General features: G+C 43.5%; 1 protein-coding gene across 1 annotated transcript in view; it reads right to left on the bottom strand.

Moving 5' to 3' along the window:
- Positions 1-8: 8 nt before the first annotated feature.
- zdhhc17 (zDHHC palmitoyltransferase 17) overlaps positions 9-12352 on the bottom strand; it is a 34149-nt gene continuing 21805 nt past the window's right edge. Inside the window, exons 11-17 of the mRNA XM_082510887.1 lie at positions 7163-7287; positions 6512-6574; positions 6321-6414; positions 4567-4650; positions 4308-4465; positions 4070-4164; positions 9-2889 (exon numbers count right to left, since the gene is read on the bottom strand). Coding sequence (XP_082367013.1) covers positions 2751-2889; positions 4070-4164; positions 4308-4465; positions 4567-4650; positions 6321-6414; positions 6512-6574; positions 7163-7287 — 758 coding nt within the window. The 3' untranslated portion in view covers positions 9-2750. The remainder of the gene's footprint in view (positions 2890-4069; positions 4165-4307; positions 4466-4566; positions 4651-6320; positions 6415-6511; positions 6575-7162; positions 7288-12352) is intronic.

Genomic DNA, 12352 nt, shown 5'->3' with positions numbered 1-12352 from the left:
CCAACGGGTCACATTTGACTGTATTTTATTATTAAAGCCATTAAAACTGAACCATGCCCATATGTTTACATCTGAAGCGGAGTAACAGTGATGTCTGGAGGTGGGCAGAGAGGCACTGGATATGATTATGTGCTTTCTTTTTTTCTGCTTTTACTATCCCACATGGTGAAGGTGAGAGAGGCGGGGGAGGGGGGAGACAGAAGAGACTTTTTAGGCTGCTGGAAGAACTAGTGAGGACTGAGATGGCTTTGAATTCATGTCCTGTGTGAGCCTGAAGTGGTGAACCGCCCTAAAGAAAAACAAAAAACAAAACTAGCCTGCATATATCTATGTTCACTTAAAAGGCATTATTAGAACACAAGAGGCTAGTTACTGATATGAAATGTACAGCTGGGTCAGGGCCTTCTGACCATTAAAGCACACAAAACAAAGCTGCTGTGTGTCATGTTCTTAGGGCAGCAGTGACATCAGTGGTTAGTAAAGATGGAGGCTTGAAACATGTAATGATGACATAACCGTCCCCTTCTGATGATGCAAACACTAGGCTCAAAAGTTTCGGAGGCCTTTTATATAATATAACCTCCCTCTATCCTTAAAACTATTGCATGATCACATTTCAGCTTTTAAAAAACAGAACCAAAATAAAACAAAAATGGCATCTGCCTTAGTTCTCTAGTGTCTTTGCTTTACAATTTGTACATCCAGTGGTAATAACAAACCCAGCGGTATATAAGGTAGAAATAAAACAAACAAAAAATGGAACATTCAAATATATTACACGCTTGCACAGGGAGGGTCCCACTGGAAAGCTGGCGACCTGAAGGACAACTTTCACTAAATACACTGGATTTGAGAGAAAGAAACCTAAAAAAGGACAAATGAACAAAATGCAGAAAAGTACTTGCAAATACTTAACATTCACTATATACAGATACAGGGCTCGCTTGGCTGTCACCATGAAGAAGACGACGACGACAGGGGCGGCGACAGCCCGGCTGTCCCAAGCATCATACATGCAGTGGAGCTTCGTAAGAGTTAAAACGCCTATAGACAGCAGTGACGGACATCACTAAAAGCTACAGTCATACACTTGGAGTATAGTCACTCGAGTTTCTCCTTTTTCGGCTTGTTTGGAAGAAATCCCCCAAACGCGAGAAAAGAAAAAAAAGGTCCAGGAGCACTGTTGGGCTAACACTGATGAAAAGAAAAAGCAGAGGGAGATGATGTTTATGTACAGATGCACATTCTTGACATCTCAGGTCATCCTCCTGCTGCTGTGGAGCAGGCTGCGTGTGCGGGGGTCCGGACAGAAAGCGATGTGAGGCGGCCCGTCCTTTTCCTTCTGTGTAAACAATGGAAGCGTCGGCGTGAAGCTCTGCTTCTGTTCAGTAATGGCCAAAATTTAAAAAAAATTCAAACTTGAAAAAAAAAAATATCAGTGCAATAATGTAGGCAGACAAATGACACGACAAACAAATAAGACTGTACAGCTTCTGAAGAAAAACACGGAATGAAACCCTTGTAAACTCATCTGTCCTCCCGCTGCCTTCTCTTAAACTCTGCAGGTAATAAATACACTTGCTGTAGCCGCCTACAGGGGTTTGCAGGCAAGCTTCTCTGCCCTCCATCTTCTACAGCTACACGTACGCACGCCTTTTTTAACTCATAAAACCTACTCAGCTAAGTTGATCTGAAATGTAAAGATGATGTTGCTAGAACATAGTTACTTTCTCTATAAATAGCTTGAAAATAAATATACCTCACATAGTATCACATTGTCTGTAGGATCGTTTCTGTCACGTTTCTAGAGCGGTCGCCGCTGAAGGAGTCGTTCTCCGTGCGCTCCCAATCCTGCGTTCTTACTGCACAGCAACTACTCTGGGGTTAAACCCCTCCTATTCGCACTAAGCCTGTGTCTCGAGAGGAAAGCAGCTTTAACTCGAGCAGGTGAGAAGTGGGACTTCTGCAGCGGCTCCCTCTAACCAAACTCTCCTATGACAAGTTCAGCACTGGTTGGCAAATCATCAGCTGCGCCGGAAACTCATCACGGTGCAGAATAAAAACAAAAAACAAGACCTTAAAAGACATTCCCTTATTTCTATCATACTTTAAAACGATTTCTTGCTTTTTTTCATATACACGTATATATTTAAAAAAAAACAACTTTCTTTTATCTTTCACCACAGTTAGTTGTGACAGGAACGGCAGAGCGCCCGGACCAATCAGAAACAGACATGTACGGGGCACACGGACAGGGACACCATAAATAAGATATCGAGTGGGGGACAGGGAAAGAACAGCGTCGCCTCTTCGTGGCTCTACTTTTTCTGCAGTGTCGAGTCTCCGGATAGAAGAGCTTTTAAGTTTTGTAATTCCTCTCTCCTCGGCATTTGTGCCTGGCAGCAACGCACTGTCCAAAGAGCTCAGGAGAAGAGAGGAAGAGAGTTGGTCAGCGGCAAAGGTAGAGTAATAGTAGTAGTAATAGTAGTAAAGGTGGTGGTGGTGAAGGCCAGGGGGAGGGGGTGGGTGTGGTGTTGCCCCGTAACAGCATGCTAGTCCTGGCTGATTCTTTTTGTTGTTGTTTGATCGGTGAGGGAGAGATGGTCCAAAAAGCAGGTGCTCACAAGAACGCCATCACTCAGATATGCTCGCCAGAGGAGGGGTGGAGAGGGAGAGTGAGGGTCGTCCATTTATCCATCCACGCTCTGCTCACACTCCCCTTCCCTCTTCATCCTCTTACTCCTCCTCCTCTACACCAGCTGGTAGCCCGAGCCAGACGTCTGGTCGTATTCTATTGTGTACTGTGTGGTCCAGTCCACCGTGACGGGCCGGATCAGGCCGCAGCAGCGGATTTCAAAGAAATCTATGAGGTTTCTGATGCAGCCGTGACTACAGAGAGACATGAGAGGGGAATTAATGCTGCAAGCTTAAGCATTCTATACATACACATATAGCAGCCTGTTATCTGCCCTCTATTTATTCATTAATTTATTCAAACGTCTTTGCACTCTGCACCATTGCACGTATAAAAATGCTATACTGCTGTGTTAAGTACACTGAGACAAAAACAGAGCTTAATTCTTTCTCTGTGTACAAATACAGGCCAAAGAAATCTATACATCAGAAATTCAACCCTCCGAATTTAATACAATGATACATCTGAGTGAAATTACCTGCACTATCTAGTACTAATATCTAGTGTTCGACTATATGCCAGTACTGTTTAGAAATGTTTTTCCCCCTAAACTTAATCAGTTCAGTAAAGGTCCTGAATCTATTTAGCCTTATTTCAAATTGATGCATTTTCCTGTTATGGTACCAACTAACAACCAAAAATCTTTCACTTTTCACTTTCACGGGGCGATTGTGGCTCAAGAGTTGGGAGTTCGCCTTGTAATCGGAAGGTTGCCGGTTCGAGCCCCGGCTCGGACAGTCTTGGTCGTTGTGTCCTTGGGCAAGACACTTCACCCGTTGCCTACTGGTGGTGGTCAGAGGGCCCCGGTGGCGCCAGTGTCCGGCAGCCTCGCCTCTGTCAGTGCGCCCCAGGGTGGCTGTGGCTACAATGTAGCTTGCCATCACCAGTGTGTGAATGTGTGTGTGAATGGGTGGATGACTGGATATGTAAAGCGCTTTGGGGTCCTTAGGGACTAGTAAAGCGCTATATAAATACAGGCCATTTACCATTTACCATTTACTTTTTGAGGAAATTCAAAGCCGAGAAACTGACCTGAACAGCTGCTAATATTCCATTTTAGAAAGAAATCACTAAATAGAAAAAACCTGCTTCTGTTTTCTTGTTTTTCACTTTTTGACTTAAAAAATTGTGTTTCTCACCCTCAATAGTTTCTTTGGAAATAATATTTAAAATGATGCTTACACTGAAGTGAGTTTAAAAAAGACAACACCGCTGGGAGAAGTTGGTGTCGTTAAACTTTTAAGAATGTAAGAAAACCACAAACTCCCTTTTCCCCTCACTGTGCAGAAGCATCCTCTGCTCCAAAGCTGGATGAGACAATGGTTTAACCTCAGCTGCAGCTTCAGTGAGCTGGTGAGAATGAAGGTCGCTTACTTAAAGGGGCTCTCGATGGAGGTGGCTGTAACTTTAAAGTGCTTGTATCTCCGAGCGTTCATCCTCTCGTTGGTGGTGATTCCGAGAGCGGCGATCTACAAGATGTCAGAGCAAAGAGGTGAGCCGCAATGTAGCACGTAACTCGCTACTGAGAGTCAAAGCGATTACAGCTGTTCTCACTTATATCACAACAACACCTCTCTGCTTTTTCCGATGTAAACTTGGCGTAAACTCGTACCTGATAGAGCTGACACATGATGAGCACGGCCACCCACATGAAGTGGAAGACACTGTTGAGGAACATCCAGAACATCCAAGGGGAGCAGGAGGCGATCTGTGTCAGATAGAGCCAGAAACCATCCTTGGCGTAACTGGTGGCGCAGTGGATCCTCCAGTCTGATTGGGGGAGGAGCGAGGGAGAATCAAAGGCGTTAGCAGAGAAACAGGAGCGGCGTGAGAAATGAGCAACATTTTTAAAAGCGGTATGTTCTGCTTACAGGAGATACAGCCGTACATCATCCAGCAGATCATGCAGAGCAGGAAGAAGAGGTAACCCATGAAGTAGCGGTGATTCCCACTTCCTGTACACAAGAAGCAAGTGTCCTAATGTCACAGCGATACACGTCCAGTTCTCAGTTTAATTGTTTGAACAGAACTGAAGGTTAGACAACAGAGAAATGCAGAAGTAATTCCCATCATTCATTAATGCAGTGCTTCAAGTTAAGAACATGATTACTTGATTTGAGCTTCTCCCTTAAAACTCTGCCCTGTCACTCGAATAATCGCTGCTCATGCACACGTGGCTCTGTTCTTCCCCAAACCTGCACCTTTACTTTCACCCGCACTTCCTGTGCTCCAGGTTAAGCTCTCTTTCTTCTCCGAGCATCAAGTTCCTGGTTGGACTCGTGCTGTGCTGGACAATAAAGAGCATTCTGATCCACTTGACTCTCTCTGAAATGAAGATGGACTGTATCTCTGTAGATAACAGTCTTGACATCAACTCTAACCCAGACTTTTGCCAAATACTGGACTCTGACTCTCTACAGAGATCAAGGAAACTTTGGCATGTGCTACACAAAAAATATCAGCTGTTCATCCTTTTCTCTTGAAGTTCAGCTACATTTTTACTGAAGGTTTTGCACACATATCTGCAGGTTTTAACAAGTTAAATGTTGTTAAAATACTTCTTAACAACTTTAAAATGTGGATGGATGGACCAGCAGAGACACGGTGCATCATCTGATTGCTTTTATACATTTTCAACCTACATGTATACCATCCTGAGTGTCTGTGCATGAAATGTCCATGAGAATCACATATTTGAGTAGGACAGGCTTTAAAATAACCTTAAATAACTATTCCAGTGTTCAGAGAGATGGGGCCAAAAGCAGAGCTTGACATTACTGGTTACATTTGTTTAATCAAAATATTGAATTCTTTCACTTCAGGATTTAAGGACCCAGTTTTATTGTGCAGGAAAACATTCATTAACTTGGGGGTATGCAGGCATGTTGTATGATTTGTTACGCTACAGTTGCGCAGCAGTTTCTGGGTAAAAATACAATATTTTAATATTAGTAATATTCAGTTCAGTGTATATAATTGTATTGACTGGGTTTATGAGCTCTGTGGTGCCAGCAGGCAGAGAGGACTGTCAGGAGGAGGGACCTGCTGTTTGTTCAGACTGTTTCCTCACTTTCAAAGCTTCATTCTGACCGCATGCTTTCAAAGTGTTACAAGCCCTCTGCCACGCCTTCCTTCCCCTATTATCTACACACTGCTTTCACACCACAATCCTCAGCACACATACTTCCCATTAGCACTTCATTTTAAGGCTGGTTTGCTTTGTGCTCCTCTTCATTTCCTGCACCCTGTCATTAAACCATTCGTCATTGTTGCCTCGACTCTTTGTTTTTACAGGTTCTTTACTTTCTATGACAAATTATTACCTGCTTGTTTATTTGTCTTAGTGGCTGTGCATTAACTCTAACCTTAAGGCGATCTACACTACGGCCCTGCTAGTGTTCCCCGACGTGGCAGTAAAAACCTATATACACTAATTTGCCTCTCTGTTGTGCGGCAGCAGAGTAAATTGAAAGCAGAGCCTTCAGTCAGAACAGCTTCGCTGTAGCTTTTATAAAACACAATGAAAAAAGACAGCTGTGAATGTGGGGAGGAAAAACATGAGCTCTTTGGAAGTGCGTGTGCTGTTGTGATCCTCGTAAATCTGCAGTTCTGGTTCTTAACGTACCCACACAGTTCCCCACCCAGGGACAGTGGTGGTCAAACTTGGCAATGCAGCGGTTGCACACGGCGCAGTGTTTGGACCGAATGGGCTTCCGTATCTGCGGGGAAAAACAAATGATACGTCTTTAGCGTTATCTGTTTTGCTGGAAGTTACAGATGCTTGGGGGCAAAAACAAACAAACAAAAGAGTTTTACCAAACAGGTGCTGCAGAATATGCTCAGATCCAGGCTGCCTGTCTCTGCAAGCTCCACAATTGTCTGGGGAGGTTAAAAAAAAAAAAGAGAAAGAGAGAGAGAATGAAAACCCTAGAAATTCATCTTTGGCATTGCAACACAAGACCAAGCTGAGGCTGAAAGCTCACACTGGAAGCTTGGCTGACTCACAGTGAATTGGGACAAAGGCTTGTATGAATTTAAGATCTCAATTCAATTTCAATGCCTTTCTTTTTACGGCCCAGTTCCTGCGTTAGCTAATGTTGTTCCTCTTGTGTTTTATCAGCTTGCTTTAACAACAAATCTCAAAGTAAATAAATCCAAAATTCGACATCAAAGGACAGCAAGAGTTGGACGGGGATCCTCCACAGGGAACAGAGGGCTCCGTAGCCTTTGTTCTGAGGTGACTGCCCAGCCGCTGCACTGTGCTAACAATGCAGGGTAAATTTAGCTCTCATCAATCACAGGATGGGGATGTGGGGCCCGATAACAAGAAGAGCCTCTGTTGTCTCCTATTAGTGTGTGATAATGAGAGGAAGAGAGACATTAGCCCTCATGCCAGCATACACCAACACGTCAAAACAAGAACAGCCTCTCTGTGAAATACACCCCCGAAAAATTAACAGGTTTTACCTTTTTCTTCTGCTCCTCGGATGCTTTGATGATTCCTGGATCAGACTTCCAGGATTTACCAAAGTTGTAGAACAGAGCCAGGGTGTTAATGAGGAAGGGCACGTGGACGGTGGCAAAGGGGAGATGTGCATGAGGTCAAGGAAGAAGACAGGATTCCATTTGTTACTTTAACGGTGAGCTCCTCGGTTTAAACCAGTGTAACAGCCCCGGTGGCCGATGCAAGGCGATAAGAAACAGCATCGTGCTTCAGCCACGTCTAGACACATTTATCTTGTTGGAGATGTAACACTTTATCAGCAAACTGTTTGAAACCCATTCTAAGCTGGGAATGTTTCACATTCCTGAGTTATAAGAGAAGCAGCGTGGAATTTACTTTCCCTGGAAACTACTGCATTATTGTGCAAGAGAATAGAAACACCCGGCCCGATCTGTTGCTTCAGGAAGTGTTACTACACTGACGGCAGCTTGAGTTAGACTTTCTCTCGTCATAGCAGCTTGACTACGAGGTGAACTGTGACGCAGGGAGCAGCTCTGTCTCATCTCCACCCACCCAAGCTAAAGAGGGAGCGTCAGCCTGTCAAAGCAGCTCGTAGCAGCTTCTGATTTAAACAGTTAATGTATTTCACAGAGAATCAGAGTTATTACATAACTGAGTTAACACATCCATCTAAGAGCATGTAAGGCCAGTTCATCATAACAGAGATGCTCTATTCCTCGGCGAATACGCAAATCAGCAGCCTGTTTCACGGTCCTGTGTTTACCCGTAGACAGTGTGCGCTGTGCCAGCTTTTGGCTGCAGTCTAAGTCAGCTTTGCAGGTGTGCATGACTCAGCTGAATCCCAGAGAAAACAGCAGAGTCACACTGTGAAGTCCAAACTGCCAAATACTCACCTCTGTGTCTGAGAAAAACCTGGAGTGACATGCAGATGTGAAAAAGTACCAGAAAATTCAGACCAACACTAAAGCATGAAGCAGAAAGTGATTCAACAAACTACAGCCACGTGATTTTCAGTCTATAGATATAAACACTCTTTCATAGCAGCTGGTTTAATTGGTGTAACTGGCCTCACACTAGTGACTGTGATGCCCATCAACAGCACATTAACTGTGCTCAACATCACGGTGATCCTTCTAAAAGGTGGCAAATGTGTTGCATTTATGTGCTGAGATCATATTCGGGAAATTGAAACATCTGAACTGATTCTAACTCAAGTGTACTATAATCCAAACGTACAGGGATCCTAGATTTGGTATTTAGCTGATTTCCACAATAAAGTATCAGTCTGTTAAGGCATCCAGAAAGAAGAGATTCTATAACCAATAACATAGTTTTGCTAACTATTTGTTCAACATCTTAGTTTACAGTAACTGCTGACTAGAAAGAAAGCTTCTTTTGGCTGTTCCTTTATTCACAGGGGGTCACCACAGAGGGTGGACCACCGTGTTTGATTTGGCAGATGCCCTTCCTGCCATAACCTCCAAGAGATCTGTCACCACCCGGGACCAAACACAGGATCGTTTGGTTGTTGGGTTAAGGTGTATACTACTATATGATGGCGCCACTAATATCTGGTAAAATTAGTTAACTTCATGACCACAGCTGCACTGAGGCTGATGGGAACACTTGGAGTTGTGCAGGTATGTAGCCATCTACCAAGATCTGAACCTGAAAATGAGCAGAGAGGAGCCTGAACGCCTGAAGGATATTTAATATGTATCAAGGATTTCATGTGAGCCTCACACTGATGCCCGGAAAAGTCAAAGCATCAGCAAAGTCGCCAGGATACATCACAGAACTATTGCACTTTCAAAAGTGCCTACATTCTTTCTAGAGGCCAGCAGGGGGCGACTCTTCTGGCTGTAAAAACATACTTAAGTGCAGAGAATGACCTTATGACCTTAATAAAGATTTTCCTAAATAGTTTATGGTCCAAATCATTTTCTGTTTACACTAAAGCAATAAAGTAGCGGTGAATTTTCAGCTGACATGCTGTGGGTGAAAATTCACCGCTGTGCGAGCATTGCTCGGTTTCTCAGTCAGAACTACCCCCTGGCTTGGTCAGAATCCCCTATTTCAAAATCTCAAACTTCACTGAAAAACAATAATTTAATTTGCAATTGATCCAAAAGTTGGTACATGAAATATGGACCGAACAGAGAACAGGCAGTTCTAGCCACAAGCTAGGCCTTTTAACCAGAAGAGAGAGCTTGGCCTTTTTACTGGCCTTCAAAAAAAGCACATGTTTATTGTAACCATCTAAGCTGTATCATCTTCTGACTCAAATAGTGGCTACAGTTGCACAACCTGATCCTTTTTTAAAAAAATTAAGTGTTGGACACAGAGGATGCACACAAACATTTCATGCTTAACTCTGGAATCTTCTGTCAAAAAATGCTGCATGTAAAAAAGAGACGTGACAGGTTACACCAAACCTCCTAACTGACAACACTGAAGCGGCAATAAGGGTTCAGGATAACAGAGATCAGCAGCAAATCACTATTGTAAGCAGCTATGAAGAAGCACTATGACCACTGTGGTTTTTGTTGGTGAGAAAAACCCTCCAGCACCTTCATGACTGCACTGACTAAGTGATAGAGGCCTATACATCCCTTAGAGCGCATTGATCTTCATAAGTGTCTCTGTAAAGACCTGGGTGCTGATACTGCGCCCGCTCAGATGACCCGCTAAGTTAAACACTCTCTGAACCACATAATTGGTCTACTAACTCAATGACTAGTGGAGATGCTGAAGAGGGGCCGGTGATCAATGCCAATCCTCAGACAAATGGGTCTCAATGCTTCCTTGGGGAGTGATGGTCAGCATGTCCCCACAGCAGCCATTTTTCTTTAGAAGGCCTCGGCGGTGGAAAGGCAGCTGACACAGAGTCATACATGTCACTAATGACAGCATGCAGAGGATGTATAATTAAGCAAGTGCAGGATAAATGGTGCATAGTCATACTGATTATAAACAAAAATCTGCATGAAGTCTCTATACTCTCCTTCCATTTCAATGCCATATTTGAACCATTTTCAGACATTCACCTGCTTGAAACCCACTTAGGAGAAACGTCTTCCCTTCTTTTCCTTCTTAGTACTGAGGGAAATATGATCCAAGTCTGGAAAAGACTTAAACGTGCTCTTACAGAGCTCCACCCACGTCACTTGATCCCATTTCAACAGCAGGCCTGAGAACAATAATGGACTCACAACGGCAGAAAGTGGGTCAGAACTCTTAGTTTAAACCTGGGAGGAAGAAGAAAGGTGTGCAACGTGTCTGTCAAACTCTTTCTGTCCAATTCTGTGTGTTAATATTTTGACTGCCTGCTTATTACAAGTCTGTGTGAATCTGTGGATTTCCCCACAGCATCAGGTGGGTGGGGGTGGTGGGACGTCAAAGTTCAAAACAAGTCCATCTGAGCTGCAGGCATGCATGAAGCTGGGGAGTCGTCCAACCTCCAGTGCAGGGCCTCAGTGCGCAATTTGTTTAACCGGGCCCTGCAGGGTCAGAGAGGGTAAGCCAATGCCTCCCCTGACAGCACAGTCTGGAGAATACAAAGAGGACATTCGAGTATGCCTTAAACAAAGTGCTAGATAGAGCTGGAACAACTTTCTGACAAGCATATGGGTGAGGGACGAGATGAGTCACCCATCGATGTTAAACTCATTTTTTGGAAAATCTGAATTGATCTCCGTCCACCACAGTTGCATAAATAACAGGAATAAGAGCTGGGTGAAGCAAGACATGCAGTCAGTGGAGTGAAGACATGATGGAAATATGACATTTTCACATTGATATACTGTATATCAGCTGCTATTTTCTGCCTCTAGTAACACAAAAATGTCACACTAAATGGACTTTATGGTTGATCTGGTTTATTTTGAAGCCTGCTTTCATTAAACTTTCTTCCTCAAATATGGAGATGAATGTCTACTTGTACCCCTTTTTGTGCATTAAAAAGACTGAACACAATGAAATTGTTAGAAAGTCCAGGAAAGAGTGGCTAAAACTGTGGCTGTTAGTCTCTTATAGCAGCAAGCGCTTATGGCAAGCTTTAGAGAAAACATTCGAGAGATGCTTTGAGTAGCTTTAAACACTTTTACACATGTGGGCAAACAATACATCCAGCTCATCCTTAATCTTAATTTTCTTTTAGCTAACAGCATCAGAGAAATGCTTACTTAAAACCTTTCTGTGTCTCCTGCTGTTGCTATGCAGGAGTGTAAACAGTGACATTACATTTATCATTAAGTTCTAGTTATAAATGATGGTAAATGGACTTGTTCTTATATAGCGCTCATCTACTCTGAGCACTCAAAGCGCTTCATACAACTTTATACAATTCCTTCACCCAATCACACCCATTCACACAAGCACTTTTTCTAAACTGTTAAGTGCTTACTGTCTAACATTCATACACAGAGCAACATGGGGTTAGTATCTTGCCCAAGGATATTTGGGATCGAACCACCAGCCTTCCGGTTAGTAGCTGATCTGCTCTACCACCTGAGCTACAGCCACCCAGTGTTGTCGAGAGCACACCACTTCATTTCCATAAATGAGATTAGAAACATTCTGAGTACTAATGTATAAAACAAGCAGTCGACTTGACAACTGGGTGACAGGCTGACCGGTTTCCAGCAGACATGCCACACTCTGCAGCGCTGCACAAGAAAAGCTGACCTGCCTACACACTCTGGGACATGAATCAGCATGCCCTTCAACTGAATAAGCAGAAGAGACCTCTCACTGCATGCAGATTTATGGTTAAATCTGAAATCTTTCAAAGGGCTTATTTTGGTAAATGATTCATGTGCAAACACAATGTATCACCAGCAAACCTTTGCTCTTTTTCAAGATGAATGCACACATGCTAAGCTGGCAGCTCAAGAGCTTGTCTGCTGCTCTAATAGAGCTGTCTCAGCAATATATGGTCAATGCAATCGAAGTGCACCAAACATGCGTGAGAAATCTGCCGAGGACACCAGCAGCATTTAAAAAAAATAACCAAAACGATCTTCAGAGCAGCGTTATCTTTTTCAACAAACTCAGGCCAAAGGTATCCTGCTCTCGCTTCCCATTAGGGGAGCAACGAGGCAGAAAATTAAATGCCGTCCACAAACGAGACCTCTGCTTTCATTTCCTGTAATAAGCAGCTTCGGAACAGAAAGCCAATTCTTTCACTGATT

This window comes from Aulonocara stuartgranti, assembly GCF_965226115.1.
Source record: "Aulonocara stuartgranti genome assembly, chromosome: 17".
Lineage (NCBI taxonomy): Eukaryota > Metazoa > Chordata > Actinopteri > Cichliformes > Cichlidae > Aulonocara > Aulonocara stuartgranti.
The sequence above is the reverse complement of the archived record's forward strand: the minus strand, read 5'-3'. Positions and strand labels throughout refer to the sequence as shown.